This window comes from Panthera uncia (genome assembly GCF_023721935.1).
Source record: "Panthera uncia isolate 11264 chromosome C1 unlocalized genomic scaffold, Puncia_PCG_1.0 HiC_scaffold_3, whole genome shotgun sequence".
NCBI lineage: Eukaryota > Metazoa > Chordata > Mammalia > Carnivora > Felidae > Panthera > Panthera uncia.
In genome coordinates, this window is record NW_026057584.1 from 73,985,977 (window position 1) to 73,998,325 (window position 12,349).

Consider the following 12,349-nt stretch of genomic DNA (forward strand, 5'->3'; position numbering starts at 1 on the left):
AAATGCCAGAGTCTCCCAAAGGTCTCTATCTCCTCACCTACAATAGCTTTTATTCAAGCAAGTGGCTAAAAGGTAAGTGAACAAGATCCTATTTGATTTCATAGTGTTTTCTGTTTAATAAAAAAACCCAAAAACTGAATGTATAAGAGCTTTCCTTCTATTATCCCCCTCACAAATACAAGGTAATTAAACTGTAGAATTGATTTGAAAGGCTTTGTGTGAGCTGGCCTGGCACGTAAACACTTAGACACACACTGTCTTAGTCAAATGTGCTTTAACAATTGACCAACTTTTACAATCAACCTGTTTGTTTTCAGAACAGGTATTTAAGGTAGGAAGCTTCGTGCTCCAGCTATCAAATGAGCACGGGTTAGGAGTCAGAGGAGACACAACAGTAGGTGCGGGAATGCCAGCAAAATGTGCCTGGACTTGAACTCGACAGATGGCTTTCTTATACTTCAGTATCTTGTACTTTCAACACCAACTTATTCTTAAAGGAGAACAATTTATCAGTTAGAATCATCTTAGAAGACTGAAAAAAATATAAAAACACAAGCCCATACTTTAAGCATTTTATTGCTCTGCGGAAAAATGGAGCATTTTTAAGGAGACAGCTTCTACACAATGTAGCCAAATAATGGGTATTAAGGGGCAGATTTTTTCTTGACCATTGAAAAGCCCCCAGAATGGCTCTGATTGGCAGATATTTTCTGAGAAAGGACAGCTGAGGCCCCTGGTCATTTTATGTCAGTGGCTCAAATGAGTTGTCTCCCCTCCCCCCTCACCTCCCCTCTCTCTCTCTCTCTCTCTTTTTTTTTTTTTTCCTAATCCCTAGGGCTACATACCAACCTGCTACCCAAAAATATGCTCATGGTAGTGGCTTTAAGGGACAGGAATCACCACAAAAGAATGCACATGCTTGGGTGAAAGTCTTATGCAACTCATTGATTGAATATGCCCATGGTGATTCTTCTCAAAAGAACTTGTCAGATTAAAATTATAAATGACTTGAAACTGCTGGTATCTGTTTCATTTCGCTATTAGGGTGGTCAGGATGTCTAACTTAGGAAGGAGAAAATGGCAAAATGACCCAGAAATCAAAAGACCCTTGTTTTGCCTTGATTTTACTGACTAAAATTCACCCCTACCTTGATTGATTAGAGGCAGTATCGACTGTTCACTCTGTGAGATTAAGACAAAGCAAACAAGCGGGGGCACCTGGGTGGCTCAGTCAGTTAGGCGTCTGACTTCAACTCAGGTCATGATCTTGTGGCTTGTGAGTTCGAGCCCTGCTTTGGGCTCTGTGCTGACAGCTCAGAGCCTGGAGCCTGCTTCGGATTCTGTGTCTCCCTCCCTCTGGGCCATTACCCCACTCGTACTCTGTCTCTTTCTCTCTCTCAAAAGTAAATAAACATTAAAAATTAAAAAAAAAAAAAAAAAGAAAGAAAGAAAAAGAAAAAGCAAACAAACAAAACATATGAAACAGTATTACCCAAGCACAAAGTAAAGTTATAAACTCTGAAGTAGAACATGCTTGCTGTGGGTTACAGAGATAAATCGTGTACAAATTTGGCAACATTATATTAGATATTGTGACCTCTGGTGCTGGCATTTGCCAGTGTCATTTCAGATGGCCCTGGTAAAGATGACAGAAGTAACCCAATCCATTAAAGCCCATGTCCCAAACAGAACTGCACTTCTGAAACAGCTTCAGCAGAAGCAGCATCTTTTCACACTTATTTTTAAGCAACCGAGGCAACTGAGCCTTCATGAGGGCAGCCACCACAGCCTTAGTGTTGAGACTGCGTAGGTCACAGCGTTGAGACGGGCCAGTGCCCACAAAGACGATGGCTTTGCTTGTGATGTAGGTCATAGAAATAGCAGCTCCCACCTTGTCATCGATGGTATCAAATTTGGTAAGGACGATGCCATCAATGAGCCGAGGCGTTTGAGCCACAGAATGGTCAGCCAAGGCTCCGTTGAATTTGCCCAGCTGGTCCACGGCCTCATTGCCTACTAAGGCCTCCCCCACAAACAGCACCAAGTCGGGTGTGCTGACAGTAATGAGCTTAGCCAGGGCAGTCATCCGAGGGGCATTCCTTGCATGCAAGGAATAGTGCATCGGGGGTGCCTGGGTAGCTCGGTCAGTTAAGCATCTGACTCTTGGTTTCAGCTCAGGTCACAGTCTCACGGTTTCGTAAATTCAAGCCCCGCATCTGGCTCTGCGCCGGCAGCGTGGAGCCTGCTTTGGAATCCTCTCTCTCTCTCCCTCTTTCTACCCCTCCCCCACTCATGCTGCCTCTGTCTCCCTCAAAATAAATAAATAAACTTTAAAGAAGTAAAAAAATGAAAACTAAAGGAATAGCGCATCGGGCGTGATCCATGAGTGAAGACGCGCTTCCTAGCAAGTCAGTCAATAATACCTGCAAGGCATACACCTGGGGAAGCCTCACGGGCAATGTGCTCACAGGTAAGAATGAAAAAGACTAACACAACCTATTCAATTCTGTCTGTCTTTAGGAAGAAGCACTAAAAATGAGCCTTTGTGCATGTGTCTGTTTTGTGTTTTGTTTTTAACTATAAGCCAACAAGTTGATTCTTCTTTTTTTTAATTTTTTTTTTTAACGTTTATTCATTTTTGAGACACAGAGAGACAGAGCATGAATGGGGGAAGGTCAGAGAGAGAGGGAAACACAGAATCTGAAACAGGCTCCAGGCTCTGAGCTGTCAGCACAGAGCCCGACGCGGGGCTCGAACTCACGGACCACGAGACCATGACCTGAGCCGAAGTCAGACGCCCAACCGACTGAGCCACCCAGGCGCCCCAAGTTGATTCTTCTTAATATGTGTTTTTAAAGTAGTATTTCTCATTCAGGACCTGGACTCTAAGGACTGTGGCTGACTCCATTGTCTTGGAACACAAAGAAAAAGACAAGGGCAAGACAACCCATGGCGTCAAGGCTCTCGCAAAAATGCAAAAAATGAGTAGTTAACAGTCTGGCTGCAAACAGCTTCCCAAATTCCTTTACCTTCATCTTTGAATCGAGAATGCACTACCAAGCTGGTATCATAAAATGCCCCGGTGACATGGGGAAGGGAGAGCAGGAGACTAATACTAATTACTAGGGTGACTACCAGCATTTCAAGCCTAAAAGGAACAAAACCAGTCATCAAAATTATTTCCTGGCATCAGTTTGGCATAGTTGTAGTGCAAAGGGAAAAAATAAAAATAAAAATTAAATGAAAATAAACTGAGCCCTTCAAATTATTTGGAAACTTCACACCAATCTCATTTCATGGCTTTCTCCCATTAAAAATTTTATCTACCATCAAGTGATACTACCTAAGTAAGAAAACCTTTAAGGAGTAAAACCAAGATTCAAAGCTGGGCCCTTTGTATAGACTCTTTTCCATTTCCTGTCTCAGATGCCTGCCTGCCTTCTAATAAGACAAACTTTTGGCAGGAACATAGAAGGTATCCAGACATTTGGATGAATTGGACAAGGAAAGCCTAAAATGAACAAAGCCTGGGGCTTGGAAATGAGGCACTCTTTTAAAACCAAAGAGCCACAACAGTGGCTAAATAATATAATGCTTTCTGATAGAGAAATTCCCTTTTTAAAAAAATGAGATAACACCATAGTTCTCACGGACCATTAAGGTAGTGTTCCAAATTAGTGCCTTTCAGATCAAGTTGAGACCGTAATTTCTAAACAAAACCATTAACATACACATGCCCCATACATAGTTCTTTAACAGATTTAAGTTTCATATTGTAATCAATACATGCATAATTACTTACTTGTTTCCTTCTGTAATGAGCAAACTGAGAGAGGCCTAGAACACTTGCAAGAGCACCTCCTCCAACAAGAATAGTCCCTTTCACTGCCTTTTGAAATGCCATTTCTTACCCTACAAAGAAAAACAAAAAGGAAACAGAAAGAAGTGAATTAGGATTTTTATTAGATAACAATCCCCATAATAAAAAGAGACTCGCAATTCTGAAACTGTGCTAAACTAGAAAACAAAACAGAAAATAAGGAAGTTATAATGGGCCAAAAACAACGCTCAAAAAAAAAGGAGACCAGGGAACTGACCACGTAAGAGTGGCCTTCCAACAGGAATTAAAGAGGAGAGCAAATTAAGAGACAACCGAGGATATTTACACAGCATAAAGTCAAGAGAGCCGTGACAAGAAATGGTATTGTGTATCTGTACTTGCAGATTTGTTCCACTGCTAATCCCTTCCACAGGGAGAACTGGGGGAGGTCTGACACTAGCCCAGAGTGAGCTTCACATTTACTTCAGGTTCTTTGGCATGTTTTTAACTCAAACTGCAGCACGACTCCCTTCCTGAGCTTTGTCCTCCTAAGGAAGCTCTCACTAGAGCCAAGAGCCAACACAGTCCTTGTCGCTAAAAGAGTCTACACTTGACAGGGAAAAAGTCAACGGAGGGGCCCCTGGGTGGTTCAGTCAGTTGAGTGTCCTCCTCTTGATTTCGGCTCAGGTCATGATCCCAGGGTCTTAGGATTGAGCCCCGTGTAGGATTCCACACTGAGCACAGAGTCTGCTTAAGATTTTCTCTCTCTCTCTCCGCCCCCGCCCCAGGCTTGTGCTCTCTCTCTCCTTCTAAAATAAAAATTTAAAAAAAAAATTTTTTTTTAAGTGAAAGGAAACCATGCATGATCCTTTCACAAAATGGCAGAAGATCATTGCTAGTGATTGCCATAATTCCTTTCACTATGGGAACTTAACAAAAAAAGTTTTCTTCTAGCCAGGTTGCATGGCACCACAATTTCAAGGGAGCCCCTTCATATGAAGCAGTCTTCGTGCTTACTATATATTTCTGAATAAAGCCTTATATTGCATTAGTTCCTTGACTTTCTTCTCACCTTGAAATACATATATACATATGTACATATATACATATACATATATACACACACATACACACACACATATTGTGCCATGGGACTAATGAAATTTTTTAAAGTGTTTTTGAGGGCTTCAATATACTTTAACTTTGTCAGAAACAACACACACAAAAAGGGAATAAAAATGAAAATTCCACTAAAAGAACTCTTGCCAGCTTTTATTTTGCTAAACTAAAAAAAAAAAAAAAAACACTGTGTGATCACATAAAAAGAAGAAGGAGAGGAAGAAGGAGAAGAAGAAGGAGGAGAAGAAGAGGAAGAAGGAGAAGAGGTAGTAATAGTTCTAACTTAGAGTTGATAGTGAGCAATTTGATCTAAGACTTTCATCCACCAGAGTAGCTGGCACACCCACACCTTACAGGGAAGGCACCACCCTACTTTCCTGAATGGGTGGAGGTCAGACCTGTCTGGACAACATACCTTATCCTCTACAGGTATCTTATGACTCAGGAAAGTATTTAATATAAAGTCAGTTTTAACCTAGGGATGATAAAGAACATATAGATATCTCAACGTAAGGTATGTCACCGTTAAAATGTTTGGGTCCGTATAGGATGAATAGAATCTATTAGCTAACTACGTTAAATCAAAGAATTTCAGTGAAGTGGATAACTGCGATTCTATAGAAAATTTATTTTGGAATACTGTAAATTACATACTAAAATAAAAGTTGGCATTTCTGAAAATTTTATTTTTCCTCTGATCTCACTCCTTCTGACAAAGTAATAAATCCTAAGACCCATCTTTTTTTTATTAAGATTGTCATCAGAGAAAATATTTCACAGGCATATGTTTCTCTACTGCTGGAGTTCTCTTTGTCAAACATGCCCTCTTTCCCAAGTTATGCCAAACAACTTGTATATGATGGCTAGGGGCCGCCATTCATCAGCCAACTCTATGCAAAACCTTACGTCCAAGGTTGCTCTGATAACTGAAAACCTCAACTAAGCCAATTTGGAAGGCACTCATTTGTTACAGCCCACCACGATTCCTAGTGCCTTTGTATGTTCACATGGGTGCCTATCACACGACAATGGAAACCCCAGCAGCCTAGAGACAGACTAGGTAGGACTCAAGCTAACTGGGTTCCCCTGACAAGGAGGGACCAAGAATAGAGACCTAGTTCTATTTACCTAAACAATGCATGTGCCCTCCCCATAGAGACAGCAGCCTGGTGGTCCGTTGGATGTGAGTTTTGTAGCTGATTGACTTTAACTCAGTATCATTGCTTCTGAATGGATAATGTCATTGATGACCTCACAAAGGATACCACACACCAACATAGCCAACGGAGGCATGTTATATAACACAGTCAAAGAAAATGTCTCAGTGGAGGTGTTCACTCAGCCAGTTCAGTTTGGAGTCTTACAAACTGTGTAGGTTTGTAAGATTTTACAATTCTGTGCGTCCCTGTATTCCCTGCTCACCTTAGTAGAGTGCTTCAATTTGACTTCTGAAACCAAAACAGACCAATGGAGATATTTTCATGAGTTTTCTCAATGAGCCACTAATACTCATGAAAACTGCATTAATATATTATTTTTCAGAGTTAGTGATCATATAGAATATAATCAATATTTTCTTTTTCCCAGTAATTTCATAAAATAACCAATGCTTAGGGGATCATTATTTCTACTGGGATCAAATCCACCTAAGATCATCTAGCTAGCTGTGATGAATAAATCACACTTACATGTAATTAAAAAACAAAAGCACAAAATCAATTTCACCTGGCTCTCCTAAGATTATTCTCCTCCTCCTCCTCATCTTCATCAATGTTATAATGATAACAGTTGACATTTATTGAGTATCTCCTAGGTAGTAGGCACGGTGCTTTTAATTTTACACACATCAGCTCCTATCACCCTCACAACACCCTAATTTCATAAAAGAGGCAGTTGTGGCTCAGAAGGAGTAAGGGATTTGCCCAAGGTCACCAACCAGTAAGTGACAAAACCACAACTTAGTCTATACTCTTAACCACTGATTGGTTCTGCCCTGCCTTTTGCTCTCAGAAAAGCAACTTCTCCCCAAGGGCCACACCATGTTTTACTGTTATTCCTAAAAGAAGACCCTCTTTCTCAAACACTCACCCCATGTATACAGTCCTTGGCATTAGAGTTTCCCTAGGCAATGAAGAAGGCTTTGGCAAAATATCTATGGTAACCTTCTGTCACATAATGTTAAGAACTTTGTTTTACTGTTGAACAAAAGAAATTTAAAACCAGATAAATATAAACCATATGCTGTGGACTACTTGTGCCCACTTGCATTCCATTATAAGGAGACAAGTTTTCACAGTGATTACAAAGGGGAAAGATTGTTTCCATCCAAGCAAAAGCCCCAACCAGAAAATCATCAAAGAAAGGGAACAAAAATTTCGATAAATCTTCACCTTTCATGACCAAAAGTGTGAGAAACCAAAGGTAGAAAAATCATCCGGAAATAAAATTCGCTCAGTTATTGCAGCCTGGTGTCTATACGTAATAGCCTATGAATTAAATTGCGTATACATTGACTCAGGACCAACTCTTGCATTTGTACAGACAAGTAAGTGCCAGTCCTCCAATTCTTGCAAGGAGAACAGCAACCCAACTCAAAAACCCCTGAACAGGGGTGCCTGGGTGGCTCAGTCCGTTGAGCGTCTGACTTCAGTTCAGGTCACTATCTTACAGTTTGTGGGTTTGAGCCCCGCATCAGGCTCTGTGCTGACAGCTCAGAGCCTGGAGCCTGCTTCGGATTCTGTGCCTCCCTCTGCCTCTGTTCCTTCCCTCCTGTGCTCTGTCCCTCTCTCTTTCAAAAATAAGTAAACATTAAAAAAATTAAAACAAAACAAAAACAAAAAACCCTAAACAAAAGGTAGTCAACTAAACAGATCAGTGAGTTTATGAACTGCCCTCAGGTGCTTACAGTCAATTTGGAGAATTAAATATCAAAGTCGGTCTTGTAACTCTGTATTACAACTAGTTGCGCTATATTGAGTGTTATTAATACTCTGATAGACCCTGAATAGCAATCTTAAGAAAGAACAAAACTGGAATCATCATAATTCCCGATTTCAAACTATATTTCAAAGCTATATTAATCAAGAGTATGGTACTGCCACTATAAACAGACCTATAGATCAATAGGGAGCCCGGAAATAAACCCATGCACATATACATGGTCAATTAATTTTCAAAAGGAGCCAAGAATACACAATGGGGAAAGGATAGTCTCTTCAGTGTTGTGAAAACTGGACAGCCACATGCAAAAAAAAAAAAAAAAAAGAAAGAAAGAAAGAAAGAAAGAAAGAAAGAAAGAAAGAAAGAAATTGGACCACTATCTACACCATACTCCAAAATAAACTCAAAATGGATTAAAGATCTAAATATAAGACCTCAATCTGTAATACTCCTAGAAGAAAACATAGAGGGTAAGCTCCTTGGCATTGGTCTTGGCAATGATTTTTTTGGATTTGACACCAAAAGCAAAGGCAACAAAAGCAGACATAAACAAGTGGGACTACATCAAACTAAAAAGCTTCTGCACAGCAAAAGAAACAATCAACAAAATGAAAAGGCATCCAGCAGAATGGGAGAACATACAAATTTGCAAATTATATATCTGATAAGGGTTGATATGCAAAATAGATGAAGAAGTCACGCAAGTTGACTGCAAAACAAACAATTCAATTGGAAAAACAAAAAACAAAACAGGCAAAGGGGATGAATAGACATTTTTCTGAAGAAGACCTACAGATGGCCAACAGGTACATGGAAAGGTATTCAACATCACTCATCACCAGGGAAATGCAAATAAAAACCAGGATTAGATATCAACACACACACGCACACAGGTGAGGAGGGAGAGAGGGAGAGAGAGCACAAGTGTTGGCAGTGTGGACAAAAGGAACACTCATGCACCGCTGGTGAGAATGCAAATTGGTGCAGCCACTATAGAAAACAGTACAGATGTTCTTTAAAATATTAACCATAGAGGGAAAAAAAAGTTAAACCTAAGACTACCGTATGATCCAGCCATTTCACTTCTGGGTATTTATCCGAAGAAAATGAAAACACTAACTTGACAGATGGTCCTAAACTCACAAGAGTAATCAGAGCTAAAGGTATGGCTTAGGGAACCTTACGCCTACCCCCGACAGCAGGTCACTGCGACACAATAAAATGTGCTGACTTCTAGCCAAACAAAAACCGGGTTTGCCACTTCTCATAGTTTCCTGACCCATCCTTCTAGCTAACCCTGCAACTTATCTGGCACAAGCGAATTCTTAGCTGTCCTTCGGGACTCTCATTATGGAAAGACTTCAACGATGACCATCCTGTTTCAAAGAGTCCTTGGGGGCTCGCCACTTCTGCCTCCTCCCATTCCAAAGCAAGGTTACTCTCCCGCTTGGATCACGCATTTGAATAATTTCCCCACACACTTTTAGACTTAAAAACAAGAAAGAAGTACCCATTGAAAAAGGCTGAGGGGTAGGAGTGACTGGGTGGCTCAGTTGGTTAGGTGTCTGACTTCGGCTCAGGTCATGATCTCACGGTCTGTGAGTTCGAGTCCCGCGTCGGGTTCTTTGCTGCCGGCTCGGAGCCTGGAGCCTGCTTCGGATTCTGTGTCTCCCTCTCTCTCTGCCCCTCCCCCGCTTGTGCTCTGTCTCTCAAAAATGAATAAATGTTTAAAAAGAAAAGAAAAAGGCTGAGGGGCCAGCCTCTCAGCAACCACCCACAAAGTTATTCCGGAACAAGACCACACTTCTTGGCCCTTGAATTCTCCAAATAGAGTTCTCAAACCCTTTTTCCCTGTCACAGCTTCTTTCTGAATTTAGCTTAAATAAAAATCCATCCAAGGGTGCCTGAGTGGCTCAGTCGGTTAAGTGTCCGACTCTTAACTCAAGTCATGATCTTGCTGTTCACGGGTTTGAGCCCTGCGTGGGGCTCTAAGCTGAAAGCCTGGAGCCTGGTTGGGATTCTGTCTCTCCCACTCTCTCTGTCCCTCCTCTGCATGCACGTGCTCTCTCTCTCTCTCTCTTTCTGTCTCTCTCAAAATAAATAAATAAACTTAAAAAAAACCCAAATGGATTTATCACTCATCTGTGGAAGGAGCCCTGGGTCTCTTCACTTTTACAAAAATTCTCCTATTCTCTGGCCACTTGTGTAGAAATAACAATTTCCTTTTCTATCTCCATGCTCTCCCTTCTTTTAAATGGGTGGGGGTGGGGGCCGGATGCACAGAAAAGATCATTTTCAGAAGAGTAATTTCAACCACAAGCTGTGCAGTCCTGGGGACATGCACTCCCTTGCAAGATGTAAGGGCATTCTATGCCCCTCTGACCACCTATGGCAGGTGCTACTTCTCTAAGCCTTTTACCTAAGCATCTGGAGGTCCAAAGGTAGCAAAGAAGCTTCTACTTGAATTGTGCAGTCATCTATCCTACACGTGCATGGAAAACCACTCCATCTATTCTGAATCATGTCACTTTTTCAAACCCACAGAAGGCACAACTGCACAACTCAGAAGACCAGGCCTCAAGATCCACCTGCATACAAATTCAGTGACTTATAGGAGAAGGGTGTGTACATCCTACAAAATACGGGTGTAGGACCGCATCCGAGGAAGTCTATCATCATCGAACTTGGAAGCAAGTCCACAGCAAAATAAGTGACCACAAAAGCACCTTCCCACCCAGCAGTCCAGTTCTAACTATAAAAGCCAAGATTTCTTGGTGTTTTGAATTGGACACGTTGCAAACAAAGCAAAACCTTTATTATTCCGATCGATGATATATCAGATGTTTTATAGAATTCCCTTTAAGAAAGTATATCCCAGGGGCGCCTGGGTGGCTCAGTCGGTTAAGCATCCGACTTCGGCTCAGGTCATGATCTCACGGTCTGTGAGTTCGAGCCCCGCGTCGGGCTCTGTGCTGACAGCTCAGAGCCTGGAGCCTGCTTCGGATTCTGTGTCTCCCTCTCTGACCCTCCCCCGTTCATGCTCTGTCTCTCTCTGTCTCAAAAATAAATAAACGGTAAAAAAAAAAAGAAAAAGAAAGAAAGTATATCCCGGTTCAGGCACACCAAGTGTATGCTGATAAAGCGCTTAACAGACAAGTAACAATCAAAGCACACCACGCACTACCTTCTCTTTCCCCAAGGCGGGCTCGACAGTGCGGATAAAGATCAGCACTCGGCCTGCAAAGGCATCCTCCCCGGCCAAACGAGAGTCCCTTGGAGGCACATACTTTTTACACGGTGGCGGTGGCGGCGTGGGAACCCCACAGAAACAGAGTCAGCCCTCAAGCATGCTTTTTGAAAGCTGTCAGACACAAATGAACAAAATAATCAACATCACAGGCCCATCAGCCTGTTCTCTGGAAACAGAGAGGAGCCTTAGTCCATAAGCTGAAAATGAATTGGTCCTTTTTTGGTTGCTTTCAAGGTTTTCAAAAAACATTTTGGGCCAAGACTGGATAGGAAATGGACCCAAAGTTTATCCGCAGAAGACTATCCCAATGGAAATAAGTGAATATGTGTGCGTGTGTGTAAAATATTATGTTATATTTATACATATTTTAAAAGCCACAGACACAAGAGTAACAATGACCCCCTAGAGTTTTAAAAAATACATAACACTGAACAGAATATCAAAGGACAAACATAAAGGGTTTTCTGAAGTCACTAAGAACAGTATTCTCTTGATAAAACAAAATAAATGAAAGAACCAAGTAAAAGTCACCATGAAAGTTAGAAATATAATGAATCTTCAGATTCTGGATGTGCAAAATTTTGGATTATAGCTGATGAGGAAGCTAAAGCAACACAATCACACATTGTTGCCAGAGCATCCAAACCCCAGCTTTGACACTAGAACGCCTTAGGGAATTTTTCAATTTCCAATCAGTTCCCCCAGGAAATCCCAAGCCAGAGGGGCTCAACCCAAAAGAGGGAGGAAAATCTTAACAAAGGAAGACTATTTCAATGAAGACAAAAGAGAAAATCAGAAAGGGAAAAGAAACTGAAAGAAGGCAAACGCAATGTTTATATTGGTTCACCTCGCTTCCAGCCAGAAAGTACTTTGGAAACGCTTCCCACTAGTCTCCCTGGGACCCTCTGGGTCAGTTACGTCATTCTAGGAGCAAACACATGGCTCCAGATGACCGAGAAAGAGGTTAGCCCAGGACCATTCCGCAGGCTCACGGGAGGGCAGGAGCCTGGAGGCTTGACAAAGGAGGAGCTGGCACAGAAAAGGGTTCGGCTGGCTCCAGGGGTTCAGATCAGAGATTAAGAAATGTAAGCAAAAGGCACAAAGAAAAGAAAAAAAAAAAAAAAGAGAGAGAGAGAGAGAGAGAGAGAGAGAGAGAAAACAAGGTCAGCAACCATTTAAAGTGAGCCAGTGAAAAGTCTCTGTTTACAAAAAAACTTGTC

The 12,349-nt window shown here is 41.6% G+C and overlaps 1 protein-coding gene across 4 annotated transcripts in view; it reads right to left on the reverse strand.

The window, feature by feature from the left end:
• GPD2 (glycerol-3-phosphate dehydrogenase 2) overlaps positions 1-12,349 on the reverse strand; it is a 232,884-nt gene that overhangs the window by 102,276 nt on the left and 118,259 nt on the right. For 3 of the 4 annotated variants that reach the window (XM_049615622.1, XM_049615624.1, XM_049615623.1), the window contains one exon: positions 3,803-3,912. In XM_049615622.1, coding sequence (XP_049471579.1) covers positions 3,803-3,904 — 102 coding nt within the window. In that variant the 5' untranslated portion in view covers positions 3,905-3,912. Of the gene's footprint in view, positions 1-3,802; positions 3,913-6,067; positions 6,174-12,349 lie in introns of those variants that run through there. The other variant, XM_049615621.1, reaches the window with a different exon arrangement.